At 35.3% G+C, this 13,334-nt stretch overlaps 1 protein-coding gene across 1 annotated transcript; it reads left to right on the top strand.

Moving 5' to 3' along the window:
• The first annotated feature begins 299 nt into the window (after positions 1–299).
• LOC123702424 lies at positions 300–11,667 on the top strand. The gene is made up of 7 exons (XM_045650173.1): positions 300–590; positions 2,006–2,173; positions 3,343–3,442; positions 4,167–4,289; positions 6,549–6,644; positions 9,873–9,990; positions 10,583–11,667. The coding sequence occupies exons 1-7, from the start codon at positions 448–450 to the stop codon at positions 11,662–11,664; spliced, it is 1,830 nt and encodes a 609-aa protein (XP_045506129.1). The 5' UTR covers positions 300–447; the 3' UTR covers positions 11,665–11,667.
• Positions 11,668–13,334: the final 1,667 nt, after the last annotated feature.

Raw genomic sequence — 13,334 nt, 5'->3', positions numbered from 1 at the left:
ACAAAGATAATTATCTTATATTTCATAAATTAGTATATCCATTAATAATGCGTATTATTGCGTTGAGGTTTAGCATCAGGCCAGGCATCAACGTGACGTGCACACGTTGTGGCAAGCAATCGCGGAATGAAATTGTATCAGCAGATTGAGGGTTGGATGAATCGTGAGTAGAGAACGCTCAATCGCGACTTCAACAAATTGTGTCAGCAGATTGTGGGTTGTGTTGAACCGTGAGTAGGGCCTTTTAGTCTGGTCTGGGAGTTGCTTGCGTGAATGGCATGTTCAATGGCCTATAGAAAAAAAACTAAATGAATTTGAATTGTCAACAGACAGGCCCACAGACAGGCCGTTACGAAACAGAAAATAAAACTGTAAACAAAGTCCACAGAGGTTTATTCAAAATACGTTATATGGAAAATAGAACAAACAGATATAAATGAGTTTATAATGGCTGGTCGATTATTAAATAATAAGAAACAAACATTAGAAGCACGAGTGCAACAACTTCAAAATGAAATTAATTATTACGAGAAACGCATAGAAGAGGCGAAAACTTTCAAGCGTAGTTCTAGTTTTTATGATAGTGATAGGTAAGGAGTTAATGTAATTTTATCTATAAACTAATATTATAAAGTTTGTTTGAACGCGCTAGTCTCAGGAACTACAGGTTCAATTTGAAAAATTCTTTCGGCGTTTAAATAGCCTAATTCTCGAGGAAGGCTATATGCTATAATATTATCATCACGCTAAGACCAAGAGCGGAGACACACGGGTGAAACCAACACAACAACTTACCTATAATCATAGAATACATAATTTATTTATTTATTTATTTATTATATATTTAGAAAAAGGCTTACCAACTAGATACATAATTTTTAGTTCAAACAATTCAAAATTAACTTATAATAAACATTAGTATTTACGTATCTAAATTACAGGTAGGCACCGCTTTAACAATTTTTCATAAAAATTAAATTATAAATTGAAACCATTAAGTAAAAATTTAAATTTTATACAATTTGTTTAAAGTTTTAACAATATGCTTTTAGAATAATAGTAGAATATGGTTATAGCATATCTTCGACAACTTACCTCTCTCATTATGAAATAGTTTAGAAATCGATCTTGTATTTCCTGAGATTAGTGGATTATATCAAACTCTTCTGCTATAGATTATCTATCATCATCATCATCATCATCATCATCATTAGCCCATATACGTTCCCACTGCCCCTTTTTTTTTTTTGTGTGGTGTCTCTCAATGTTAGCCAGAAGGGCTTCTACATTTTAACGCGGACGCGGGGGTGAACTGAAGGTTCACCTTGGTAGCGACATGCACAAGGGCGTCCCCCCTTGACGGGGACCACGAACCTCGGCTTGAGCTGTCGCTTGAGTGGAGGAGGCCAGAAGGGCCATAATCGGACGGGTCCCACTGCCCCCTATGAGGGTATTTGTATGGGCTGTGTGGCTTATTTAAGCTGATGTGTTTGTTGTTTGTTTTTTCCTCTTGAATGGGCTAGTATAACCTGGGTACTGTTTGAAAAATCATTTCACTGTTAATAAGTCTATTTATCGAGGAAATCTTAGATCTTATTGATAGATCATGATGCTATGACAAATAGGAGTAGAGCAAAGCGGGTATAACCGTGGGGCACAGCTAGTAGTATAAATGCATTGCCTGTTAATAACTCAGGCCCCGGAATCACAGACACAATAGAAAATCTATTGTGTCATGAACCGATCGGGCTGCTTGGGGCTCAATGGGTTAAAGGTAATATTTTCATAAGCTTTCTTTAAAATTGTTATATATTGAACTAGCTGAGCTCCGCGGTTTTACTGCAGTGCTCCGTTCCTGTTGGTCTTAGCTATAGCCTATAGCCTTCCTTGATAAATGGGCTATCTATCCAGACTAGTTCCCGAGATTAGTGCGTTTAAACAAACAAACTCTTCAGCTTTATATTAGTATACCTACATTAAAATTCTATTCCAATTAATTTTACAGTTCAGATTCCGATTTAGAGTTCTCAGTGAACGACAGTCAGTCTATATTGGAATTGAAACAGCAACATGTCATGCTGAAGACCTGCTACCAAGCTACACAGGAACTAACCGATGTGATCGTTGTTCAGTCAGAAGTTAATATATTAACGGAGGACCCTGTTATTGAAAAGTAAGTGTTAAAATGTCATACTAATATTACTTATTAGCTTCATAGTTCATTTGTATGTTTGTATGTAATCAACTCCTTTTGAAATGGACAAAGTTATTTCAAACTATGTACACTTATCAAAGTATTGTGACAATGCAATAATTTTATAAATTTATCCCATCCTTCCTACAAACCCTACTTCGTACTAAATTAAAATCCTACTTAATATTATAAATGCGAAAGTTTGTTAGGATGGATGTATGTGTATGCATGTTTGTTACTCTTTTGTGCAAATACTACTGAACCGATTAAAATTAAATTTAGCAGACATATAGTTTTATCCCGAAATCCCATGGGAACGGGAACTATGCAGGTTTTTCTTTGAAAGGTGGGTGAAGCTGCGGTAGGAAAGCTAGTCTATATATAATCTATTAGCTTTACGTCCGCGGCTTCGCCCGCTTTGTCTAAAACATACTAAATTATATACTAAAACCTTCCTCTTGAATCACTCTATCTATTAAAAAAAACCGCATCAAAATCCGTTGCGTAGTTTTAAAGATTTAAGCATACATAGGGACAGAGAAAGCGACTTTGTTTTATACTATGTTGTGATATAATCTGCTAAATTTGTCGAGTGATAAGACTAAGGCAGAATAATGTTTGCCAGGACAGCTAGTATTTAACTGCCAAGTATTGTATAATAATCAACGCTAAACTCGGCTGATAACGCAACCCCAAGTGACAACTCAAGTTTTGTTTCTTTGAACTGAGGGGTTCTACGTTCGATTCCTGGTGGAGACGAAGAAAAAAAAATGAGTCGGTCTAGCATGACACAGAAGGCTGATCACCTGCTTGTCCCTAAAGAAAATCGATCAGTGAAACAGATGTATACATAATAAATCTGCCCCTTACCCCACTAGGGGACATGGGACTTCACTTTTATAGTCAACTAGCTTCCGCCCGCGGCTTCGCCCGCGTGGTGTTTTGATAAAAGTTAACGTATGTTCTTTCTCAGGGTCTAAAGATTGTCTGTGCCAAATTTCATCAAAATCGGTTGAGAGGTTCATGCGGGAAAGCGTAACAGACAGACAGACAGAGTTACTTTCTCATTTATAATATTATTTTAGATTCTGATATGGGTTTATTAATACGGACCTAAGTAATCGAGATCTGTTCCTGAAATATTTCAGTGAGCCTCCGGTTACTGCGCCGGGGCTGTGGAAACAAGTGCTGGCGGAATGCAGGATTGATCTTGTGCCGTTTTCCATCACATTTTATATGCATCAAGGGGTAAGTTTTAATCTCAATAGTAAACTAGCTTTCCGTAAGCGGCTTCGCCCACTTAATCTATACTTATATTATAAAGCTGAAGAGTTTGTTTGTTTGAACACGCTGATCTCAGGAACTACTGGTGCGATTTGAAAAATTCTTTCGGTGTTAGATAGCCCATTTATCGTGGAAGGCTATAGGCTATATAGAATTATGCTAAGATCAACAGTGAAACCGCGGAGCACAGCTAGTTACTTGATAATCACTATATATTAAAAAACCGCATCAAAATTCGTAGCGTGGTTTTAAAGATTCAAGTATACATAGGGACATAGAAAAGGGTCAGAGAAAACGACTTTGTTTTTACTATGTAGTGATGAATCGCCAAATGTGTTGCAAAGCGCAAAGCTCGAGAACGGCTGAACCGATTTCGATAATTCATTTTTTATAATATTCCTTGAAGTACGAGGATAGTTCTCACGGGGAGAAAACGTAAACATGTGCCACAGGTGAAGCCGGGACAGGCCGCTAGTTTATTCATAAAGTTATTTAGCATTTTTATTTATAAAATGTTCAACTTTACTTTACTATCCTTTACTTAATTTCTCGTTGTCTGGAAGAAATCGCTATTTAGCGATAAGGCTGTCGTTTATTACAATATATCCTAGATTAAGTCTTATTTTGTTATTTATTCAGAGGAAAAAAAGCATAAATAAATCAACTTTTTTAATGGTTTCTTTTTCAGGACAGTCTTTTCGCGCCAATATCGTACAGAGCGCTGCAAGTGGTGCCAGTTAAAAAGGCGCATGAGATAGAATTGGCTCATTCAACGTTATCAAAAATGAAACAGCCGAGCCACGCTATTGAGGTATAGTTATAGTTTAAAAAACCTAATCTTTGAATCTTGCTTAAGAAGTTTCACTTCTGACACGAGTGCTCGGTACACACGCTCTTTTTTTGAACTCAGATATCTATCATAAGTGTTAGTTTTTTAAAACTAATTTAAGAATATATTTTGGTTTTATGATATTCAATTTCTTATCCTATCCTACTAATATTATAAATGCAAAAGTTTGTGAGGATGGATGTATCTGTATGTATGTTTGTTACTATTTCACGTAAAAACTACTGAACCGATTACAATGAAATTTAGCACACATATAGAGGGTAACTTTTTTATTGGTCTACAAAACTGGTTACAAATGTTTGTGATTTATTCTATTAATTATGTACTATCATGCAGTTGATTTATAACCTTCTGGATGTAGACACAGTAACAATAATTATGATAACTATGTATTTATTTGATTAAATTTAATAATTTATTCCTAAGGGGCCATCCTTAAAGTACGTCACACTAATTTCATGAGTTTTTGAGCACCCCCCCGTCCTTGTCACAGGTGGTCACATTTCTAAGACCCCCCCTCCCTAGTGTGACGTCACATGTTTTGCAATATAACATCGAAAAATTTTTAAATTAAAACAGCAGTTCCGAATTTAGTTTTTTTATGAAATCAACATAATATCAAATATTTGAAACAATAACAAAAAAATAAAGTAATGAACAAATATAAATTGTCAACAAAACAATTTAAACCGTAGGTATTGCCCTAAACTCTAAAGATAGAGTTGGACATATTTTAATATTTTTTAGTTTAATTTATATTTCAAATTACGCGATTAGTACCTCTAGATTTTGAAATGTGATGTCACGAAACTTAGGACCCCTCCCACCCCTTGTCACACCATGTCACACTTTGTCGACCCCCTCCCCCCCTCTTTACGTGTGACGTACTTTATGGATGGCCCCTAATTGAGACCAGAGAACCACTAAATATATCTATTTCTGATCGGATACTATTTGCATAGGTGCACATTCGAAACAGAGGTGCATGTTGACCAAGATTAGTTTTACTTAAAGGTGGCAGAAAACATAATCTGTTATGTAAACGAGTAGTGATACGCGGAATTGAGAGACAAATGCGCTCCAAGACATCAGGACAATCTGCTTCCCCATGTAGAACCTTATAAAGAAATAATAAAATAATAAAATAATATATCCGCTACTTTCCTGCGTGTATATAAACCACTCAAGTTAAAGTACGACAGACGCTGGTCATAGGAAGTTAAAACCCTACATTTATGGTCTGAGTAACTAAGATGGTACAAAAAACGTTTCTGGACTCTTTCAATTCTATCGGAATGGACTTGGTAACTAGGGCTCCAGACAGCTGAACAATACTCTTGGATTAACACATAGGATAGTTTTTATCCCGGAAATCCCTCGGGAACGGAAACTATGCGGGTTTTCCTATGAAAACGCGGGCGAACCCGCGGGCGGAAATCTAGTATTATAAATGCGAAAGTAGTTTGTGAGGATGTGTGTGTGCTTGTTACTCTTTCACGCAAACACTACTGAACCGATTACAATGAAATTGAGCTCACATATAGAGGGTAACTTGGATTAACACATAGGATAGGTTTTATCCTGGAAATCCACGGGAACGGAAACTATGTGGGATTTTCTAAACGCGGGTGAAGCCGCGGGCGGAAAGCTGGTAATTTATGCTTTATAAATATAAATTTCTAAAGACTGGCGTGAAAGGATGCGGGTTCGAATCCCGGCTCGTGATAGAATTTTTTCTATTGTTTAAAAATGTATAATTTATGAATATTTATTATTGGCTTGGTTGGTAGTGGCTCTGCCTTCCAGTGGACGTGGGTTCGATTCCCACCCGGGTCACATATTTGTGCGATGAACATAGATGTTTGCTCTGTGTCTGGGTGTTAATATAAGTATTTATTTAAAATTATATATGTATGCTTATCAGCCATCTGGTTTCCATAACACCAGCGAAAGCTTAGTATGGGATCAGATCGTGCCGTGTGTGAAAATTGTACTAATATTTATTTTATATTTTACTAGCTTTCCGCCCGCGGCTTCGCCCACTTTCTCTAAAACCTAATAAATTATATACTAAAACCTTCCTCTTGAATCACGATATCTATTAAAAAAACCGCATCAAAATCCGTTGCGTAGTTTTAAAGATTTAAGCATACAAAGGGACATAGGGACAGAGAAAGCGACTTTGTTTTATACTATGTAGTGATTTATTTATAATTGCAGATAATACGAAGCTACGCGGTCGCACATCGCTCGAGGCGTACAACACTTGCTAAGTTGGCTCAAAAATATGCCGATTCTTTGTTCATGGAACCCATGGTGTGTATCTTATAATAACTTATAGTAGAGCCATTTTAATAGGCAACATTTGACAGTTCAACAAAATTCAACAACGTAACCTAGTAACGACGACATAGAATAACATGATATTTCGTTTTGTTAGAACTGCACATTTGCTTAACTTTTTTAAATTACGATTACATATTTATAATAATAATGACCGATACAAGTAATTTTAGGATTTGATTTTACCGATAAACCATTCTAAACATAATAAACAATTTCTGATTTAAAGAACTGACGTCGCTACAATTTTGTGTCAATAAACCTTTTTTCTTTTTAAATACCAGAGACGTTACTCTAAAAATCGAAATCTGACATCTAGAATCGAATGCATTGATTACTTGGGAATAAAAATTATCCTAAATTATTGACATGTGTTTCAAGTTCGATTGACAAATGTTTCAAGTCCGTATCGATTAATTCACTTTAATCGATGTTTTTATGCAGGTTACCACCCTATGAAGATAAAATTGATAGACGTCAAATGTTGCCTATTAAATTGGCTCGACTATAACATACTTATATACAGGGTGTAATCGTTAAGTGTGCACATGGCGATTTTTCCGTAACTATTACAGATAACAAAAAACTTTAAACTGATACCGAAAGTACTTAACCTAATGAGTAAAATAGCCGTAACAAATTTTTAAAAATAAAACGGGAAATATCAAAAAAAATGTTGTGTGGTTTCATGAAACCACGGTAAAAGTGAAACTTTTTTTTCACATTTAACTAAAAATTATCGTATTTGTACGATGATTATCGTACGTATCGTGAGTCACGCGACATGCGCTACACAGACCAAAAAGTTTGAGACGATGTAATAAAAGTTTCACTTTAAAAATTATCTTTAAACCCTCCCATACATTTAGTATGAGATATGAATATCCCATGAACATTTAATATGAAAGATTTTAGCTTTCTCTTTCTTTTTTTGGTTTTCTGCTTAAATTACTTCGCAAATTTGAAGGGAAGTTCATTTAGAAACTTTAAATAGAGCTCCTCATAGTATTGCACAATGAGGACGTTATTTTGAAAATGTGCTATGAATACAAAATGTATGGGAAATCAAATGTATGGGAGCGTTTAATGTAACATTTTTGGATATTTCTCGTTTTATTTTTAAAAATTTATTATGGCCATTTTACTCATTAGGTTAAGTACTTTCGATATCAGTTTAAAGTTTTTTGATATCTGCAATAGTTACGGAATAATCGCTTGTGCACACTTAACGATTACACCCTGTATATTACTAGCTTACGTTCGCCCGCTTTGTCTAAAACCGAATAAATTATATACTAAAACCTTCCTCTTGAATCAATCTATCTATTAAAAAAACCGGATCAAAATCCGTTGCGTAGTTTTAAAGATTTAAGCATACAAAGGGACATAGGGACAGAGAAAGCGACTTTGTTTTATACTATGTGTAGTGATAAATGCGAAAGTAACTCTGTCTGTCTGTTACTCAATCAGGCCTTAACTACTGAACAAATTTGCATGAAATTTGGTATAGAGATATTTTGATACCCGCGAAAGGACATAGGATAGGCTTTATCCCGGAAATCCCACGGGAACGGGAACTATGCGGGTTTTTCTTGGACTGCGCGGGCGATGCCGCGGGCGGAAAGCTAGTCTTATATTCATTCATTCATTCATTCATTCATTCATTCATTCATTCATATTAATTATAATTAATAATACTAGCTTTCGCAAATCGCAAAATGTGTTGGTGAGCGCATTACTCGATAACGGCTGAACCGATTTCGTTAATTCCTTTTTATAATATTCCTTGAAGTACGCGGATGGTTCTTGAAACGTAAAGTAATAAAAAATAAATGTACCACAGGCAATGCCAGGGCAGACCACGATTTCATTATACAGCTGAAGAGTTTGGTGCCCCGCGGTTTTACCCGCATTGCTCCGCTCCTATAAGTCTTAGCGTGATGATACATCCATACTAATATTATAAATGCGAAAGTAACTCTGTCTGTCTGTCTGTCTGTTAATCAATCACGCCTTAACTACTGAACCAATTTGCATGAAATTTGGTATAGAGATATTTTGATACCCGAGAAAGGACATAGGGTTGGTTTTATCCCGGAAATCCCAAGGGAACGGGAACTATGCGGGTGTTTCTTTGACTGCGCGGGCAAAGCTGCGGGTGGAAAGCTAGTAGCCTATATGTTGACCTGACCTGTTAGTAATACTCATGCAAAGTTTGAAGTAAATCCATGCATTTTTTGAGTTTATTCCAGTCATACATACAAATAAACATACAGACAAACAGACAAAAATTAAAAAGTACATTTTTGGCTTCAATATTGATTGGAATCACACCCCAAGTATTCTGTTAAAAATATATTCGATGTACGCTGTATTTAGTTTTTACTTTCCTACGATTTTATTATACTACTAGCGGTGTCCTGCGGTTTTACCCGAATTGCTCCGCTCCTGTTGGTCTTAGCGTGATGATATATAGCCTAACCTTCCTCGATACATGGACTATCTAACACCGATAGAATTTTTCAAATCAGACCTGAGCTTAGCGCGTTCAAACAAACAAACTCTTCAGCTTTATAATATTATACTAGCGGTCCACCCGGCTTCGCCCGTGGTACATATTTACGTTTTCTTACTCTCGTACTTCAAGGAATATAAAAAAGAATTATCGAAATCGGTTCAGCCGTTCGCCCGTGATACCGTGACAATGCGAAACGGGTTTCATTTTTATATATATACTAGCGGTCCGCCTCGGCTTTGCCCGTGGTACATATTTCGCAATAAAAGGTAGCCTATGTTCTTTCTCAGGGTCTAAAGATTGTCTGTGCCAAATTTTATCAAAATCGGTCCAGTAGTTTATGCGTGAAAACCAAACATACATACATTCGTACATACATACATACATAATTACATACCTTTCCTCTTTATAATATCTTAATATATATAAATTTCGTTTATCCTCAATGGACTCCTAAACCACTTAACCGATTATAATAAAATTCGCACACCATGTGCAGTTCAATCCAACTTGAGAGATAGGATAGGTTTTATCCCGGAAATCCCTCGGGAACGGGAACTATGCGGGTTTTTCTTTGAAAACGCGGGCGAAGCCGCGGGCGGAAAGCTAGTTAGTATATATAGATTAGTATTAGTATAGATTAGTAGGATAATATTTATTGAATTTGAATAAAAAAATTTTTTCAGTCCGATGGCGGGTACATGTTGAAATGTGTTAACATTATGGAGATATCATGGACGCTACAGTTCAAGTCACACCTCGCGCCTGTCAACCATGTAATGAAGTTCAACTTGGAATATATGGGTATGTTATTTTGTCACTGAAATCTATACTAACATTATAAAGCTGAAGAGTTTGTTTGTTTGAACGCGCTAATCTCGGGAACTACAGGGCCTTTAGACAAAGTAACAATTACAAAACGATAACGAAGTTAGAAATCGCAAAAATGTATGGGATTGACATACGACGCGTTAGATCACGTGGTCTATCTATGTCAATCCCATACATTTTTGCAATTTCTAACTTCGTTATCGTTTTGTAATTGTTACTTTGTCTAAGGCCCCAGGTCCGATTTGAAAAATTCTGTCGCTGTTAGATAGCCCATTTATCGAGGAAGGCTATAGGCTATATATCATCTCGCTAAGACAAACAGAAGCGGAGCACTGCGGATAAAACCGCGAAACGCAGCTAGTAAAAGTGTTATTGTGTGTTTAGTACCGCATCAAAATCTGTTCATAGTTTTAAAGATTCAAGCATACATGGGGACAGAGAAAGCGACTTTGTTTTATTCTATGTAGCGATTAGGTTTTTGACAAAGCGGGCGAAGAGCTAGTACTATATAAAAACGTTATCAACAATGGCACATCAAAACTAATATAGACTTTTTTCATTTCAGACGAGTCCTACATCAAAATTATAACCCAAGCTAATAGGCAGTTATCAGATCCGTCAATAAATACAGACGAACGGACATTATTACTGGCTAAAATTATAAATACATGTCTCGAAGCCCAGAAACCCACCCAAGAATTGCACGAAAGTCTTCAATCGGATCCAGAAAGTCTGGATGGATTGAATCCTAAAACACTAGATATGGATGTAGATATGCCAACAGATAGAGACGCGAAAATGATGGCCCCACCCAAATATGTGCCTAATAAAACTAAAAAAGTGTCCAAAACAAACCGGGAATCTAATAATAAGTCTCCGCCAAATTCCTTGAAGGAAAATAACACACGTGTCAATTCTGAAATTGAGAAAAAATCTGTGCAGAAAATGCAAAAGAAATCGGAAAATAAGAATTCAGGGAAAAAAGTAAAAACAACAGCAGATAGTAAAGTTACGAAGATCGTGAATGATAAATCGAAAACGGTGGCAAATAAAGAAAATAAAATTAGAACAGTGTCCGAGAAAATTGCGAAGACAGTTACGGAAAATAAAAATAGTAAAACTACGCCAGAGGATAAAGGAAAAGCTAAAAAAAGTGAAAACAAAATTGTGAAGACAATATCAGAAAATAAGACTAACATTTCACCAGATAAGGAAAAAACTAAAACGGCAGAAGGCTCGAAAAGTCCATCAGAGAAAAAAGTGAAATCAAATGTAAATGGGGCTAAAATAAATAAATTGCCAACGAAGACCGTTCAAACTAATACAGCTAAAAAGGCAGATAATAAAAAAGTACTAGAAAGTGATTCTGATTTGAAACGCAAAAAAACTGCGCTTCCTGTGCCGGTTTTAAAAAATAATTTCCCGCCTAAAGGATTACATTCTAATATAAATAAGGGATTGAAGCGCTTGTCCCCAAACAAAGGGTTAGAACCTATAGCTAAGAAAAAGGCTTTACCAGTACCTATAGTTAAGAATATTCCTCCTAAAATTGTTTCTAATAAGATAAATAATCAAAAGTTATCTAAAATTAAGCCGGGTCGAGAAAATATACCGACATTGGCAAATGTGTCTAAAGTTAAGAAATAAACTGTGTTGTTATATGCTTGTTTTATTTGAAATTTCATTCCTCTAGTTACCACTGATACTTAATACACATAGTAAATCTTTACTAATGTATAAAGCTGAGGAGTTTGTTTGGTTGTCTGTATAATCTCGGGAACTACTGGTCCGATTTGAAAAATTCTTTCAATGTTTGATCATTTATCGAGGCAGGCTATAGGCTATTTACTATGACTAATAGTAATGCGGGTAAAACCGCGGCTCACAGCTAGTCTATTAGAAAAGGTTTGTTTGAATAGAATAGGCTCTGAAACTACTGGACCGATTTAAAAAAGGCACGTCTTTTCAGACGAAGATTTTCTGCCAAGCTCAGTCACCGATCGTCCCTGCCCGGAAAGCCGAAAGAAGAAATAGATAATAAAGAATTTTGATTAAGTATATCTTTTTTATTTTCACTGAGCCACTGTATAAACTACTAGCTGCTCCGCGCGGTTTCACCCCCGTGGCTCCACTCCTGTTGCCCGGAGCGTGATGAAATATAGCCTATGACCTTCCTCGATAAATGGGCTATCTAACACCGAAAGAATTTTTCAAATCGGACCAGTAGTTCCCGAGATTAGTGCGTTCAAACAAACAAACTTTATAATATTAGTATAGATTAGAGTCACTGTATACATCCACCGGTACACAGTGACTCAAATCTATTTTTTTATATTTTATTTTTTAGTTTAATTAATTTAAAGTGTAATGAAAATATAATTTGACACAAAGGTGAAATGTAGTAACCTGACTTAAAGATCTAAAAAAAATCACTATGATTATATATTATTTACTATAATATTTTTGAGCGTATCGAAAAAATCCGAGTCACTGATTCCTCCCTGACCTGAAAAAACTAAAGGGGACAGTAACAATAAAATTGTGAGACCTTAAAGGACCTAAAACTTTCTATCAGAGACATCTAGTGATGAATAAAAGAATCAAAATTAATAATGACTATGTACTTCATCTATTAGAGAGAAGACATCTTCTCTCTAATAGATGGCGCTGTATTTAAATTCAATATTATACGATTCATGAAATATAATGCTAACACTTTAAAGTACTACGAAAAATATGTATATATATTTAAATTTTAGGATGGTTATTTTAATATTGATATTTAACTGCAAACTTATAATATGAAATATCACAACAATATACAAACTACTAGCGCCATCTACATCAATATCAGATTAATTATATTTTATTACTGTGACATCTAGCGATGACTAGTAATAACTAATTGCACAAGAATAACTGCCAGATTCTAATAGATGGCGTTGTTTTCTATTTCATAATTATTTAATATAATTACGGAATAAAATGTAAAAATTACTTTATGGATGGCAAATATCAGTGCAATATGAAATAAAAAATGCAGTTTACATTTTTTATGTTAATTATAATGTTGCTTTAGCGAAAAAGCTTACGTTATTCAAATATGTAATTAAAACTAGTGGCGCCATCTACATTAATATCCTGTATCATTTATTTTATACCAGCGACATCTAGTGGAGACTAGAAGAATCGAAATTTATAATGACTACAGCCTCCTTGTAATAGATGGCGCTGTATTCAATTTCAATATTATACAATTCATGAAATATAATGCTAATTGCTAACACTATAAATCACTAAAAAATGTATAGTTAAAT

The sequence above is a fragment of the Colias croceus genome, chromosome 23 (assembly GCF_905220415.1).
Source record: "Colias croceus chromosome 23, ilColCroc2.1".
Taxonomy (NCBI): domain Eukaryota; kingdom Metazoa; phylum Arthropoda; class Insecta; order Lepidoptera; family Pieridae; genus Colias; species Colias croceus.
The sequence above is the reverse complement of the archived record's forward strand: the minus strand, read 5'-3'. Positions and strand labels throughout refer to the sequence as shown.

What these genes read in the sequence shown, in the direction of transcription:
- LOC123702424 (XM_045650173.1), top strand. Translation starts at nt 448, where the DNA reads ATGGCTGGTCGATTATTAAATAATAAGAAACAAACATTAGAAGCACGA. An exon ending in AGCCGAGCCACGCTATTGAG is followed by an intron (nt 4,290 to 6,548) that starts GTATAGTTATAG and finishes TTATAATTGCAG; the next exon opens with ATAATACGAAGCTACGCGGT. An exon ending in CTTTGTTCATGGAACCCATG is followed by an intron (nt 6,645 to 9,872) that starts GTGTGTATCTTA and finishes AAATTTTTTCAG; the next exon opens with TCCGATGGCGGGTACATGTT.